The sequence below is a fragment of the Nasonia vitripennis genome, chromosome 5 (assembly GCF_009193385.2).
Source record: "Nasonia vitripennis strain AsymCx chromosome 5, Nvit_psr_1.1, whole genome shotgun sequence".
NCBI lineage: Eukaryota > Metazoa > Arthropoda > Insecta > Hymenoptera > Pteromalidae > Nasonia > Nasonia vitripennis.
The window spans coordinates 17,628,360-17,644,849 of record NC_045761.1 but is presented as its reverse complement, the minus strand read 5'-3'; the positions used below and the strand labels follow the sequence as shown (position 1 = coordinate 17,644,849).

Genomic DNA, 16,490 nt, shown 5'->3' with positions numbered 1-16,490 from the left:
ACGATCAATTTGATGTTCCCGCGGCTTTGATTGGATTACGTCGGACGCCGCGCGCTTTTGTCTCGCTTTTGCGGAAATGACCGACGCGCATACGTGAGCTTCTCTTTCCCTCTTTTTTCTTCTAAATTGTCTCCACCAGCGATAAAGCCGCGATGCGTGGCCTAATTTCCGACGCACACGCGATAAAGCCGAGGAAATATTCCACGAAGAAAAACTTTTCCGTACACACACACAATGCGACTGATGTGCAGCTATACACGCGTATAAATATTCTCACAATTATTATACACGCACTTTCGCAAAAGCGGCCGAAAAAAAGGAGTGAGAATTCGTATACGTGTAATAACAGCCGGTGCTACTGCACGAAATTTCTGCCATCGTTATTATATCTGGCTGGCCTCTCTTATACTTCTCTCTTTTTTTCAGAGCCGCTTTCGAAAGAGCGGCGCAGCGTCAATTAAGTGCTCGCGAAGAGCAGAGAGCCGGAGCCGGAGTCGGAACTGTACTTATGTAGGCGCAGGAGCGAGTTGGGAACTTATGCAACGCGCGCGCGGAGACAGACAGCCGCGGAGAGTTGCGACTGTGCCTCGCGATGTTCCGAGTCGCACATCCTGGAGGAGAGCTTCTAATGGCTTTTCGTTCTCGGGTATACGAATTTCAATCTTTTTTGCCGTTAATTTTTGTTTTTCGGATTATCCATTCCCTCATTTCCACGACGACTTTAAACGTATAGGTATATAGACACACGGGTGCGTTGCAAAACCGGCGTGTCGGCTCGATGGGTGCGTGTATTTTCGTCGTTTTCCTCGTGTCGCGCCGCGCACATGCAGACGCGAAATTACACGTTTCTCCCCGGCGACACTTCTCTTTCGTGAATTAACGACCGCGAGAGGTACCGTATTTATACTCTCTCTCTCTCACACACACACATGAGGTGCGCGGGTATACACGGTTTAAAAGTCCGTTTTGGTCAATCTCCTCGATTTTCTCGCAATCGCAGCCGCTGCGCGTCCATATAAAAATATAATCCCTCGATCGCGGAAAGTTTTTTCTTTCCACGTCTACACGCGTATGACTGTAGCAGGTGATGCAGGTGCTGCACACTTGCATTGCGTAGCTCTGTCTATATAATGCTGCCATCCGAAAAACTTGTGGAAAAAAGCAGAGAGAAAATATTCCACATGTGCGGCGCTTACGCAATCGTCGTCGTCGCGACGAGCTTGGAAATCTGTTATTTTTTTTTCTTTCGCGCTCTCGCCAGCTCGGCTCTTTCACTCGCTGTACGCGTGGGCCGAGCTGCTTTCTTTTTCTCGGCTCGTCGCTACCGCGCGATGTAACGGATTTTTTGGCGCGAAGCCCCGAATTGCATATCGCTCACGCCGACTGATTTTTAAGAAGCTTTCCCCGCGAGGATGTATTTTAAAAGGCGAGCGAGCGAATTTTATTCGACGGAAATTTAATTGGAGCCTCAATTTTCGAGCCAGCACAGGAGTATAAGTAAAAGTTCGACGAAATTACATACCCGTCACACGTCCCTTAATGAAGAGGCGATACGACAACGCTGAGAGAGACGGTTAATTAAATCAGACCGCACTATCGCGCGAGTTGCTTTAATCGGGAAAGGCTATACGCCGCGCGACCGATGATAGAAACGCGAGGCTGCCTTAAATGTACCGGCGCTCGCTACTCGCGACAAAGTTGACTCAAACGCTAACAATATGGCCTTTCAGAGCTGCTCGTAACGATGCACCTGCAGTAAAGTGCGTATCTCGGAATAATGCGCGGATAAATTATACGCTCTCACTCTGTGTCTCGAGGGCTTTTAATTGGTCACCTTTCATTATAAAATCGCACTTCGAGCGATTTTGCTCGGCTCCTTTTTTTCACCGATTATGCAAGCGCGTATATAAACGGGCACCGCTCTGCGATTTTCAGGGGAAATACGCGATTGATGCTCTTGGCGAAGACCTCCAGAGTGAGAGCTTTGTTTTCGAGCCGGGCGCTTTTTGGAACAAGGCTGAAAAATATTTTTTCCTGACTCAGGTCGTCGCTCACATATCAAAACACGCACGTACGCCGCAGGGTTGGATGACGCTTTTTTCGGGAATTTCGCGGCGTTGCTCAATCTATTTTTTTTTTTCATACGGCCTCGCGCAGTAATCACAAACGGAGTACATACGTGTTATCAAAGGCCCTTGAGCCGACAAAAAAATAAAGAGACTCTCCCCGAATCACAACAAAGAATGACTCTCGCGATGCAGACATCGATTGATCCAGCGCGACCTATAGCGCGCGATCGGTCGCGAGAAATTCGTACGCGGCGGAGAAACCCAAGGACATAAACGAAAACGCTTGCGCGCTGTGTGTCTCTCGCCTCGATGTGCGAGCGAGTATATATACAGCCCGTCTAAGGCCGGCTATACAAGGAGGTAAACAAACGGCGATTACTGCAACTCGCGCGCGCACACATACGCACCATACGTATTTACGTGTTGCGAAATCCTTTCTTTTCGCCAGTCCTCTCACGCATTGGGCGCTTGGGCAATGGAAGGAGGAAAAAAACAAGAGGCTTAATCGCGATATGATTTTTCCGAGAAGCGGGTAATATTCGAATTTCGCGCGCTGCCGCGCGTCTGACCGATAGGCGCCCGAACTACTGCGAGATCGACGCCGTCTGACCGCAGCGACGAGGTACTTCACTATATACGCGGAAAGCCGCCGCGGTATATAGTGTGTACACATTGTATAGCTTGTGTATACGTAGGTATATAGCGAGCGAGAGAGAGAGAGAGAGAGAGAGAGAGAGAGAGAGAGAGAGAGAGAGAGAGAGAGAGAGAGAGAACGCACACCTCGCGCCGGGAGATTCTTACGAAACTCGCGGCGGCGGCGGCGACGACGACGACGTGTACACTGTAATAGGTTTCGCCTTGAAGCAACAAGGCCTGCCGCCTTTTTTTCTCTCCGCCGCCTCTAATGCACGCGTTTCTTGCCGCTCGCGTAATCGAGAGGTTAACGGACTCGATATCCTTTTTGCGTTAAGTAAAGCTACATGTGTGTGTGTACGAAGCGATTTTTCGTCTGCTCCCCGTGTAGAGACATACCTGGGAGAAAAATCGGCGCAAGAAGTGCGAGGGCAGTGCACCGTGTACTTGCACAGTGGAAATCGATTAATCGATCGAAGGTTTCGTCCGTTGTACTGTGCGCTTTTTGCCGATACGCTTTGAATGCTGATCGCCGCGATTTTCCGAGAGAGCGACGTGGAATGATCGAGACGGACGGAGTCGCGAGTATTGATGCATTAAATTAAAGCCGGAGTAGAATACTTTCTTTTACTGCCAAAAATATCTGCCTCTTTCTCGATGTTAACGACCGAGAGTATCAGCCACTGGACGCGAGGTCGGCGTTGGCCAACGCGATTAATTGGAAATGAGTTACGCGCGTGTCCTTACGAGCGCGCAGGTGAATCACACTCGCGCACGTCTCTCTCGCTCACTCTCGAGGGTATCAGGGCCGAGCATTAGAATTTTTACAAGGATCCGACTCAACTCGGGGAAAAATAACATCGCAGCCGCGAGCGGCGATAAACTTTCTTGCCGCGGCCTTGTTTACGATCTTTTTTCTCCTCCTCGACGCGGACTCTGTATGCGCGATTTTCGATCCTAAAATATATCGAGACCGTGATCCTCTCATGCGGTATTATAATACGACTCGAGCGCGCTCGAAGAAATTGGATGCTTCTGATGAACGTTGCGCTATTGCAAGCACGAGGAAATCGAAGCGCGCGCGCGACCCATATTCGGCGCATACATTTGGCTTTGTTTCTCGGCGCGGTTCCGCGAAAGAGCTGCTACAGCTGTAATTTCAAGCCCCGGCGCGCTTATGTGCAAATACAAGCGGCAATGCTATACGTAGGAGGGAATCTATCTCGGAAATTTTCGAGAAAAAATCCCATTCTGCACTCCAAGAGAGAGAGAGAGAGAGAGAGAGAGAGAGAGAGAGAGAGAGAGAGAGAGAGAGAGAGAGAGAGAGAGCTTTCGCTGCACGTGTTGGCGGCGTATTGATGTTTCGCTCCCTTCCACGCTCTTCGCCCTCTACTCGAAAGAGCGAGCGAGCTGTGCACTGTCGACTATACACACAGGGAGGCTTCGTACAGTTGCACAGGCCTCTGCTGCTGCTGCCGGCGCCGCTATCGATCTGCACGAACCCACGCCTCACTTCCCTCCTCCCCTCCTTGTGCGCGCCGGCGACGGCGGCTCCACCCGAGGGAGAGGGTTGCGCTCTCTCTCTCTCTCTCTCTCTCTCTCTCTCTCTCTCTCTGTCTTCGTAGAGCCTCCGGCGAACATCAGACGCCGAATGAAAATGTCTGTGCGTGGAGAAATGCGCGAGGGGTGGACTTCCCTTCCGACCTGTGCACGCAGCACGTGACCGCGCTCGCCCGTGCGTGAGTGGATTGTTTAATTCTCGGGAAAATTTTCAGGGGAATAACGAAACGTCGCGCGCGAGAAAGCAGCGGAGAGCTGCCAGAGTTATGCGTGCACACGTATACAGCGCGGTGACGAAACGCGAAAGCGGCTGTTGTGTTATAAAGCGGCCCGAGCTCGCGCATCCCCTTATCGAGCAGAAAAAGCGCCGGCGGCGTATATCTCGACTTTATCTCTCTTGCTCTCTCCCCAGCATTCCGGAGAATTTTCCGAATCGCGCGATGAGATCTACATTTCTCGCGACTTTTCTCTCTTTCTCTAGATAACGCGCAGAGCGCAGATAGCACTACTGGTATGATTGAAAGAGCTCGGGGAGCGAGGGCCGCCCGCTCTCTCGTGGAATTTCATCAGGCCTGGAGTCGCTCTTCGTCTGATGTGTTATGCGCGCGGCTCTTTTTAATTATCGGGTTAAATTTTCGATGATGAAAGCTCCCTTGCATTGTTTTTTTCTCTTTCTCTCGCGACGCTTGGGACCTGAGCACAGCGAACTTTCTGACCGATGACGTTATCGCGAAAGTTCTGGTGTATCAAAGTGCATTGTAATTACTGAGTGTATGCGAGCCTCGCCGAAAAATCAACGTATAGCCCGGAGCTGCGAATAAAATCCCACCGCAGCAGCAGCGGTAGCTCTTACTTCTCTTTCTCTCTCTTTTTCTCTCTTAAGAAAGAGAGAAACTCTCCGGCGATGACGTAAAGCTGCGCCGGTGATTCCGATCTCCGCGGCGGCACACACGCTGCTGCTTTCGCATATAATATATATACACAGACAGAGAGCTGCCGAGCAATTAAGCTGCGCCAGTCAAAGTCAAGCGTCTCGGGCAAAGCTACGCTCTCCCCGTGCTCTCCTCTCGTCGATTTATAATTCCGCGAGTGAAATCGCGTATACGTGTACGTATATATGCGAGAGAGAGAGAGAGAGAGAGACGCGCTATGGCCGAGTGAAAGTGAGCGCGGATTTCGGCAACTCGCGCGCGCGCCTGTGCGTCGCGAAACTTCCTCGTTCGGTCTGATACGTATATCACTACCACTGTGGTGTACGTAGGGGGGGGGGGGGAGGATGAGTTGTTGCGGTTAATTGGTTGCAGCGCGCTTGGCTTATCTTGATATGCCTCTGCTATTGAACGGATTATGCGAGCGGTAACGCGAGAAATGCGAAATGGCTTGTACGATGAGAAGAATAAATAAATGGCTGCCGGACTATGTTTTTTATGCTCTTTGCGATACTATGACTAGGGGAAAAATGATGAGGTGGTAATGCGTAAGACACGTTTTCTAGTAAGTTGATGTTTTCCTGTGGGAATTAGACAATCCTATATTCTTAAAGAGACATATGGTGATAATCCTATTATATTGTAATTCCTACCTAAAAAGTGAAATTTGAGAAGATACGATAACAAGGGACGTGTTTCGTTACACCGTTACGGGAATCTCGACCTTTCTCAATCAAAATTTGAAGTTTACTCATGTACCAAATTTTTTTAATTCAAAAACACTGTTGCGAGTACATTTCAATGTATATGTGTATATATGTATATGTAATATATTGCATACGTGTGGACCGCAAGAGTAATATGAGTTACCAAAACAAAACATTTTGGACTGTCCCTTTCATCACCGTTTAAACTGTCTGTGTCTCTGGTAGGTGAATGTAGGTGGCGCACAGGCACTTTTCCCTTTCCCTTACAACAATACGCGCGCCAAGTCTAGATATAGTGGTGTACCACCAATGCTAAAACTACCTTGTTTGGCCTGCTACTTCAGCCGCTCATGCTATATCCAAAACGGTAAAATTAGCCGAGAGTATTGTCCACTTTTCTTCGACGTATTTTGTGCCTCTCTCGGCTATTTGATTTGGAATTCAAATAAAAGCCCTTATTAAAAAATATATAAAATAAAGCTAAAACAAAATGATGGTTCATTGAAACTGTTTGCCCAGCTAGAAAAGATTCACACGATTTTGTTTGGTATCAAACGTTGATAACTTTTTACCCGAGCAACTGCTTTTAATACATGTAATTGTATTTATGTTTAATACATGTCAACATCGATTTTTCCATAGTTGATTAAGTTTCTGTAAGAAAACTTGCTGGCAAAAACGTGAACCAGTCTTCTATACTACCCCATCCTCCGAATATGATAAAGAAACGAAGAAAAACGTATTTCGATAGATTGTCTCCCCACATATTTATTTTACATTTTAAAACGTTAAGTTGTCACCTATTTTCCCCATAAAAAAGCTCATATCCACGTTTACGTATCACGATTACGCAATCACATTTCGGCTAAATAGACTCTTATAACTTTAACTTTCCCTCGTCGATCATTTCCTCGCATTCGACGGCTTTTCGAATCTTCGCTATAAGTAGGTATTTTTAGTCGAGTGAAAACGCACGTATACCGCGAATTACAAGAGGTCAGTCGCGGATCGTTTTATTTTTACGTCCCTCGGCAAAAAGCGCAGCTGCACATAATATATTGTTTAACGATGCGAAGCGATGCTCTAATATTCATCGCTTTTCAATAGCCAGCGCGAGATGGGCCACTAATACTCGTGCTCTCAAGGCGAAACTAATTTACCGGATTTTTCCCCTATTCCTACCATCGTATAATGTATAACGAGCTGTAATTGTTATGCGAGAGAAGCGCTTGTAAACGAGCTAATAGCCCGTCGACGATTAGAGCTAAACGTAAGATACGCATCATCCCCTTGCTGCGATGTAAAAAAAAAGAAGGAAAGAAAAAACGAATCGAAAAGCCCGCGGCGTCATCTGCCGACAGAGCTATGTGCACACATCGTTGCATAATAAACATACAGACAAGGCGAATACGTGCGCTGGCGCGTCGTCGTCGCGAGCATCGTAATACAGGAAGCCGATAGCCTCGTCAATACGGCCCCGCTGCCGATAAGACGTAATGCACGCCGCCTTCGTTTCTCGCGCAGCGACTAGTACATACGCGCGGCTCTTATCGTGACGAACCTGATTAGAGGGCATTAACACCGCGGGGCCGATTCACCTATCGTTTCCTTTACGAAACGCTGTTTCTCTGCATAGAGCACTGCAGCCGGGGGAAATGCCGAAGGGCGTCGCGCTATTCGTTTGTTGTTTCGGGGTATACCCCAAGGCCTCGAATTTACCTTTTATGCTGCCGGACGACGTGTGCGGCGTCTGGGGCGCGTGCGACGTGAGGGGCAGCGGCGAGCCCGAGGAGGTCGCGGAGTGCTCCAGCTTGGAGCTCACCGCGCTCCACATCTCGAACATGTTGAACGCCAGAGTGGCGCCTAGACTCGCCCCTTGCGACTGACGTCTCCTCTTCCTTCTCCCTCTTCTTCTTCTGCCTCGTCTGCTGCTCCTTACCAGCCGCCGGCGCCTTGCACATACGAGCGGACTTGGACTTTGCGCTTCGAGAGACTAGAGACGGCTGTATCTCTCTCTTCGACTCTCCGGGAACTCGCGCTCGATATGCCGGAGCTTTTATTTATCACGGCACATGTCACCGCACTCGATTGACGTGCACGCACACTCGTTGTTCGATTTCCTTCGTTCACTCCGATGCTGGACTGCTTCGGACGATGATCCGCCGGCGTGATTTCCTCACGAGATCCCCTCGCGCTTTCGGGCTCGGGTAAGGCATTCTGTGGACGGAATACAGGCGATGCTTTTATTCACACAGGGGGAGGCGCGGAGTTTCGTCATTTGCGGCTTCTCTTTCGCCCTTGTCCGGCGCTGATTGATTTTTTCGTCGATAAATTAAAAGCGAACACTCTCGCGACGACTCGAAAGAATTCGCGGGGCACTGGAATTGGGTTATAAAGCGATTTCCACGTAGACACACGCGCGCATACGGCAGTCCTGAATTACAAGTCGCTCATTCGAATTTCACACGCGCGCCGCGTATACAAGCCGGATTATACTACATCGCGGATGCCGTCGCGCAAGACGTTTCGAAATGCAGCGCGATAAGCCGCGAAAAAGATGACGATAAAACTATAACGCTAGAGCTGTATAAATACGATTATTGTACGGCGTCGAGCGCTGCAGAGTGCGTTAGTTACGTCGTGTGAGAGAGTGAGTGAGAGAGAGAGAGAGAGAGAGAGAGAGAGAGAGAGAGAGAGACAGACAGACAGACAGACGGAGAGTGTATACGGTGTCATAAAAAATTCCCTGCGCGTCGGTGTCGCAATCGAAATTTCGAAACTCTCGCGCGCGCGAGCGGTAAACAAGTCTCGAAGCTTCGGGAGAGGAAAAAAGAAGAAGCTTCAGGACACCCGAAATCCGCGGGATATATTTATAACGTCATACGCGCTTTGGCCGGCGGTGCATATAACTGTATAGAGAGAGAGAGAGAGACACGAGCTCTCTCTCTCTCAGTGGTGCGTGCGCGCGGCAAAAGTGGAGCAGCGCCCTCGAGCAGAGCCCCCGACGACGACTCTGCTTTCATCCGAGAATAAAGCTGCGCTTGCAAGCTCGACTCGCCATCCTCGAGAGGCCAGAGACGCAGCGAGACACTTTTTTTTCTTCTTTCTCTCTCACGGAGGTTCGGCTCGTATTTTTTTTCTTTAACATCCACGTCTCGCTCGTGTGTGATAATAATTAAAAATGAAAAATCCCGCGTATCGGTTTCGCGTGCGCGTTATACATCGAGTGACAAAAAAATTCGAAACTCGCTGGCAGCGGCAGCGGCGCGTTTGAAAAACCTCCGGGAATAAAAAAGCCCATCATCTGCAGCGACAGCAGCGAGCGCACACAGACACACACGTATGTACACGCCGGAGTAGTCTACAAAAGCGACGGCCTATCTCTCTATCCGTAGGCAGCCGGCGGCGCAGCAAACTGCCGCATAGAGGCTCGGCTCGGCTCGCCAGCGGTCGATAGCGAAACGCGCCTACGCGGCGGTGCTGTGTCCCTTTAAGCCTGCAGCAGCAGCAGCGGCGCATTGCAAGCACGAAAGCTCGAGGGGAACCGCACTTTGCCGCTATCGAGCGAGCGAGAGAGTTAGGGCGGAGTCACGTGCCTCGTCCGTCTGTGTGTGTGTGTGTGTGTGTGTGCGTGTGTGTGTGTGCACGAGAGTATAGTCCGTCCCTTTCTCTACTATACGCGTATCTGTGTGTGCGTGGCTGCTAAGCTGTCTCGCGCTGCTGCCGCCGCTGTCTGTCTCTCCCTCTCCGAGCGGCTGACTGTACTGCCATGGTACACACCACTACTGCTCTATATTCAGGCGCGCGAGTCCTAGTGGCCCATTGCTTTCGACCGGCTCTCGGCTTAGCTATATATCTATATACATTCGCGCGCGAGCAAAGGAGATAGAGGAATTGAATTCGTCTTCTTTGCCTCATCGATTTTCGGCCGTGTCGCCGATTTCAGAGTTCGTTTACCCGTTGTACGTTCTTTCGAGCGAGGCAATTAAAAATAACACGTGTCCACAGGGCGCGTCGCGGACATAAATCAAAATCTGACGTCGCCGAGCCGTATACAGTGCACAGAGCGCGGGAACTTTGAAAAGGCGAGTCTCGCGTTAAAACGCGCTTTTTCCCCGCGCGCCGTCTCGGACATCGTTTCCCTTTTTTTTCGTCAAACACGTGTCTAATGATCATCCTCTGCGCGGCGGGCTCTAGTCTCGTCGCAGTCGCGCCGCGGAAAATATAGACGAGGCGGAATGTCGTCGAGCTTCCCGCTATCGATCTCCCGCTTCTACTCTCCGCTGCTTCGTCGCGAGCGCATGCATATATATATATATATATATATATATATCCATATCGCGGCGACTAATTTTTTCCTTTTCATTCCGCCTTGCATACGCCCCAGCCGCTCTTTGCGCGAAAGATCGTTTAATAGGAAAAAAAATAGCACAACGATCCCCGTGTTTTCTTTCCGGTGATGCAGTTTCGTCATCGGATGCCTCGATCCAGTCAGCTGTTCCCCGCCCCACCATCTAGAGCGCGTATATTCGGCTGCGGCATTACGATCTCGCTCTCTCTCTCTCTCTCTCTCTCTCTCTCGCGCGCGCGCGCGCGCGAATAAGAAATCAGAGAAACAGAAGCCAGAAGTGTACGGCACTGTACTTTGCAGTCTCGCGCGCAGCGGCAGCGGCAGAGTATGAATTATTTTCGCCGTGGGGGCATCGCATCTTATGTAGGTCGTGTACACGTAGCGCGAGAGAGCCAAGCGAGCGAGCCGCTCTAGTATAGGACTCGCGCGCGCGGAGAGCCTCTACTGCGCTACTGCACGAACGCCAGTCGCTCTCTCTGATGAAAATTCTTGGATGCGTCCTTTTTTCTCGCGGGTATTTCGTTTCCGAATAATCGCGACCACGTGCTTTTACGAAAGAACGAAACAAAGTAACAGGATCGTATAGGTACACACGCCCACGCAGTCCGCGTGCACGGCGTGCATGTCGCATACGCGCCTGAGTTACTTAATAATATCCATAACAGTGCGCGCCGTTGCGGAGTGAGAGGGAAGTGGGAGGCCTACATACGAGCTGCAACGGCGTGAAAGGGAAAGAGAGAGAGAGATAGAGAGAGAGAGAGAGAGAGAGAGAGAGAGAGAGAGAGAGAGAGAGAGAGAGAGAGAGAGAGAGAGACGGCGGTTGATGGACACTGCATCCGAGTATGCGTGCGAGATCACTACTGCGGGAATTATCGGAATTTCGCTCGTTCGCGCACGCTTTGTTTACGTCGCGGACGCGTTTGTCGATCGCGATCGCGTTTAACCCAGAACGGGCGAAAGAGAAGCTCGCGGGGGGTAGGGTGTTATTTGATAAGGGTGACCCACCAAGCGTGACAACAACAACAACAACGGCTCGACGTGAAGAAGAGCCGGCCGACGAGGATCCTTCCTCGCTCATATCAGAGGACCTCCTGCCGATGCACTACGTGTATACTCTCTCTGTGCGGTGAAGGGTGAGAGGATTTATCGCGCACGTAATACACTCAGAGCCAGAGATAGAGGCGGGAGACGTGTGAGATCACAGCACTTTGCAATCACAGCCGGGCGTGTGTTATATTCTCTCTCGCGATGCTTCTATGCGTGCCTGTACGTATTCACTTTCACTCTCGTCGCGTTGCACCCGTCGAAAAATCCAACGGCGATCCAGCATCTCCTCGACATCACTCGGACACTCATCGCCGCCGCCGCGCACAGCCTCCCGTGTACACAGGTTTACATGTCGCGCGGGCTCGAAGCACACGGAGCAAGTGAGAGAGGCAAAGAGCGGGAGGTGGCTCTCACTCTCTCTCTCTCGTCTCTGCTGCAGCAGCAGCAAAAATCGATCCGCGTAGGCACAGAAACCGCGCGCTCTCTCTCTTTCGCGAGCGAGATACACGCGCGCACACACACACACAGAGTAGCTCCCCGGCAACACCGTCGCCGCGCACAGAAAAGCTCGCAAGCTCTCTCTCGGCGGGAGAGAAACAAATTCGAAGCTGCGAGCACGCGCTTGCACGCCGGTGGGTGTTGTTGTCGGGGGCGGCAACTGCCGGCTGGTGAGAGAGACTGAGCGACTGTGAGAGAGAGAGAGTACAAAACGCGGACTCGGACTACTGCACGCGCGACCGAGGCTCTGGGTTGACTGCTCGTGGCGCGCAAGACCGGAGCCGCGCACCCGCTCGCGGAGTGAGCGAGCGAGCGAGAGAGAGAGAGAGAGACGGGAGCCCCACCATCAATTTCCTCGGGTTCTCTCTCCGTGCAGAGGCGCGCGCGCGCGCGCAAGCCAGTACCTTATACACGGCGCGCGGCGCACTCACACAGACGGAGAGAAGGGAGAGAGTAGGAGCCGGCTAGGCTAGGCTAGATCATCGATAGAGAGTGTAATAGAGGAAGGCGCTCTCTTGGGTGGGTGGGGGAGCTCTCTCTCTCTCTCTATCTCTCGCTCGCTCGCTCTCGGGGGGCGAGGGGGAGGTGGGGATAGATTGTCTGTGCATGTCTCGCTCTGTCTCCGTGTGTACACACGTATACACACCGCACCGGAGGGCTGCCTGTGTTAGAGACTTGTGCGCGGAGTAATGATCGAGAGGTGGTGCACTGCGGTGGTGGTGGACGATTTTTTTTTTCATTTTTTTTTTCTCTTCTGGACCAGGAGGTGTCGTCTTCGGGGATGCGCAATGTCAGGGTGAGGACGAGCCGTGAAGGAACTTTTTGGGGTGTTTTCGCCAAACTAATTTTCTCCTGCATTTTAACAATGTCCAATTGAATGAACAAAATGAGTAACAGACCCGGCGAGGCTGCTTTGACGCAGGTAGCGCGCCCTGTATGTATGTTCTGCGAGCAGATCGCGATGAGGGAAAGAGGAAAGTGCTAACGCGCCACCTACATTCGCTGGCCAGGGACTAGACAGGCCGGTATTAGGTACATGATGACACCGGGTGAAAAGTTAATAAGTTGTTTAAAATAGGGAATAATCGATTGATTTGGTGAATAGTCGAGATTTTTTTCTGTTTTAAAATGCAGACAATCTTCTCTCTTGTCGTTACATTGTATAAATATTACCTTTCCTTACTTTCAAGCCTCGCGATTTATTTCTCATTTTTGTCGCCCCAAAAAATCTTCATCCCCGGGCCCCCCTATAAAGGGGCGATTTTGCATTTCCCGCGGATCGATCAGCGTGGGTATATTTTCGCCCGTCCACTGTATATCGACGTCTGGCTGTAGCCGAGCGTAGAGAGCTCGGCGATGACAATACGCTAATTAACGTTAATTTTGCGTGAAAGCACCCATACGCATCGGAGATAAAGCGCAGCTAGGATTTAAAAACTTACGTACGACGACCGTCTGTACATCGATCGGGATGAGACACTCACCTGTAACAGAAAGAAAACGGATCAATCAGAAGCGAATATTAAACGGATCTGAGTTCGAGGGTAGGGATGTAGCTGTATCAATAAAATAAATTCAACTGACCCGATCTCCGCGGATTTTCGAAATAAGAATACCCGAAGATAGCTTCGCGCAGCAGCAGCAGCTGAGGGGTGAAAAGTGACAAGATCACATTAAAATACCTTTGCGACCTAGTTCCGCACTAAATTCGGAATAGCGCTCATCGACTTTGCCTATAGCTCGGCTTTTCTAAACTGGAGCAATTTGGCATTATCTTTACACCAAGCGAGAGCGCTCGCTATTAAATTGTTAAGCGCGCCGAGTGCGCGTCTAAAACCGTCTCGATATCATAAATAGATCCGCATTTTCCTCGAAAAATAAAATAAAAACACAGCTACCATCGCCGACGATCGGAAGAGTGGTGTAGTGTGCATATAGCCGTGGGTCGTAAAGTCGTCGACGGCGGCGTCCACAGGACCTCTCGGAAGGCGGTCGCGATAATTGACCAACGCTTATGCGCGTGTCTCTCTCTCCCGAAATATTTTATGGCCGTCTGGCTACGGGTTATACGGGCTCTTGGGTCGACCTTGTCGCGGCCGACACTGGACTGTATTTGTGTAATATTAAGTATACGTGAATATAGCTGGTTTTTCATTCCTTAAACAATCTCGGTCTCTCCGCGCTCTCTCATCGGAACGTAATCCACCCACTTCTCGAATTGCCGCTTACAACAGCCTCGAAATTCGCGGCGCACAATAAAATCACCGAAAGGTATACCTCCAGCAGACCCTCGACTATACCTGCGCCCCGCAATAATAAAGCCTCTCGGCCCTTCACTCCCCCCCGTACGAAATCCGTATATCTATACTCGTCTAGCTTGTATACAATAGGGCGGGGAAGAGTCTTCCCGGCGGAGGGAAAGGAAAAAAATCGAAGCGAGAAAAAAGTTTCCGGGGGCCTAGCGGTAAACTCGCTATACACACTGATACTCGATATATGCTCGCGCGTTTTGTACGCCCTGTACCGTTAGGACCGGCGATCGCTGCGCGGCTTTATAATATACGCGCAGCGGGCTACGCATCGATTCCCGTTCGAACCGCGACGATACAGCCGCGATGTGCATGGTAATCGATGGATCGATTTTTTTTCTCATCCGCGCGGCCTTCTTTTTGGATGCAGCGCTGTAGTAAATACGTAACGGATGTTTTCTTGGGGATGCGTTGGGCGCGACATCAAACTAAAGTACGACGCATAACGCGCGTCCAACGGAGTTTTTCTTGTGTATACGGTGAACTGTAACGACAAGTACCCGCGTTGCGCGCTGCATTTTAATGATTATTCAAACGTACCTCAGTCGCTCGTGCGGATGAGGCAAGAGCCTAGAGAGTGTCATGTTGGCCGAACCTTTCCAAGAAAGCCGCCGCGCGGCGTTTCGGCTTTTCCCCGCGGCCGTTCTTTTTTTCGACAGATTACAGTTATCTCGTATACACCGCACACAGGAGAGCCTCGTCGCGATGTCAATGAACTCGCCTTGCGCATGAGATATACCTGTGCGACGATCGCGCGCACACGAGACGGATTGTCGCACTTTTTCCGATTTTGCAATAAAACCCGGTGAAATTTCGGCGCGAATTGGGAAACGCCGTATACTTATCTCGTTCTCTCAAGGCCTCTGCGAAAGCCTCGTCGCGCGGAATTAATAATGCTCTCCGCGCGCGGCCTTATTAAATCAATCTCGCGCATCACGTCCGGAGAAACAATGCACGGCTGTGGCATCTCTCGTGTCCGAGAGAAACGAGTAGCTCTCATCCCTTCCAGGTGATATCGAATAGCTGCGCAAATATCGTCCTCGTTTCGGCTCTGACAATACGCGCGAAAGGAGAGTACTGTGTATTGTAATATCGGCCGATGGCTTTTGTCGAGGCCTTTACACTAGAGTGTGTGTGTGTGTGTGTAGATAGATGTGTACGGAAAAACAAAGCGCGCCAAGCAAACAAGGCTCTGTTTCATCGGCTCGCGCGAGTTTCGGTCGTTCACCGAAGAGAGAGAAAGAGAGAGAGAGCTGAGGAGGTACAGTTATGAGAGCTGCGCGTCAAAGCGACGAGGAGTCTCTGCTGCGACAGCGATAGGATGATGATGGCTGTGGAAAGAAAGGAGGAGGAATACCGACGATGAGTCGCGCCGATGTGCCGAGAAGATGAGAGTGAATTCGAGTGTTTCTTTTTTTTTTGCTGTGTCGATCTCGTGCGGGTGGATTCGTTCTTTTCAGCTTTGTGATAAAAGATTGCACGTAAATTGAACGGTGAAGTGTAGTGGAGAATAATAAATATCTATTCTTTTTTAATCGAAACCTTTAACACAATTAAGCAGGAACTGGAGAGGTCAATAACAAGCGATAAAACTGAAAAGAAGGAGGAAGCGAAGAACGAGCGATAAAGCGCGGGTCAATCATCGCGCGAACGACTCACTGATGTGTATACGTATACATGTGCGAGAGCTGCGAGCAAGTTTAACATGCTATGCAGAAAATAACCGGGAGAGATGTTTGACAAGCGCACTCTTTATTTTAGAGCCGCTCTCTCTCTCCGCCGTGGCTGTGTGTACCTACTCCAAGTTGCAAGCTCGGACGCAATCCGACGCGTTGTCGCCGAAGCAGCTGATTACATTTTTTTTCTTCCTCGATATCGTGCGTTCGTTCAATTTTCGAATAGACACGTCATAAGGGAATATCGTCGCGTAAATTGCCGTCGATCGGCTCGATACACCCGAAAATTAATTCGCGCGCGTATGTAAAGCAGCGTGCCGTGTATGAAGTGTGACTCATCCCGTGCGCGGCTTTTTCATTCCTCTCTCGTTCGCGCGCGTTTTGTTCGTGTCCCGTTAATCGCGGGCTCGGCCATATGCATATCAGACTTTTTGCCCCTGCCGCGCAACACGTACGAGTGCTCTGTTATATCGACGCGTTAAATTCCCTATCGTTCGGGGAATCGCTAATGCGCAACTGTACATCCACCTACAAACGAGGCTGTATTATATACTCTTTAGACGCGACAAATGCGCTTCGATCAATTTCGCATACGTGTGTCGCACGACATTATACGCTATTAGCCACCGAAAACGATCCATCTTTCCCTCTCTTCAACGCCGTCGCGCGGGTTATAGTACATAGCGAGTGAGAGAGCCTTGGAAGCGCGCG

General features: G+C 50.5%; 1 protein-coding gene across 13 annotated transcripts in view; it reads right to left on the bottom strand.

Moving 5' to 3' along the window:
- Window positions 1-16,490, bottom strand: part of LOC100119499 (probable nuclear hormone receptor HR3) — a 57,458-nt gene that overhangs the window by 17,335 nt on the left and 23,633 nt on the right. The window contains exons 1-2 of one of the 13 annotated variants that reach the window (XM_031932720.2): window positions 11,255-12,715; window positions 7,618-8,115 (exon numbers count right to left, since the gene is read on the bottom strand). The exons of 11 other annotated variants lie outside the window; for them this stretch is intronic. In XM_031932720.2, the coding sequence (XP_031788580.1) occupies window positions 7,618-7,741 (124 nt within the window). In that variant the 5' untranslated portion in view covers window positions 7,742-8,115; window positions 11,255-12,715. Of the gene's footprint in view, window positions 1-7,617; window positions 8,116-11,254; window positions 12,716-16,490 lie in introns of those variants that run through there. One more of the 13 variants, XM_031932723.2, reaches the window with a different exon arrangement.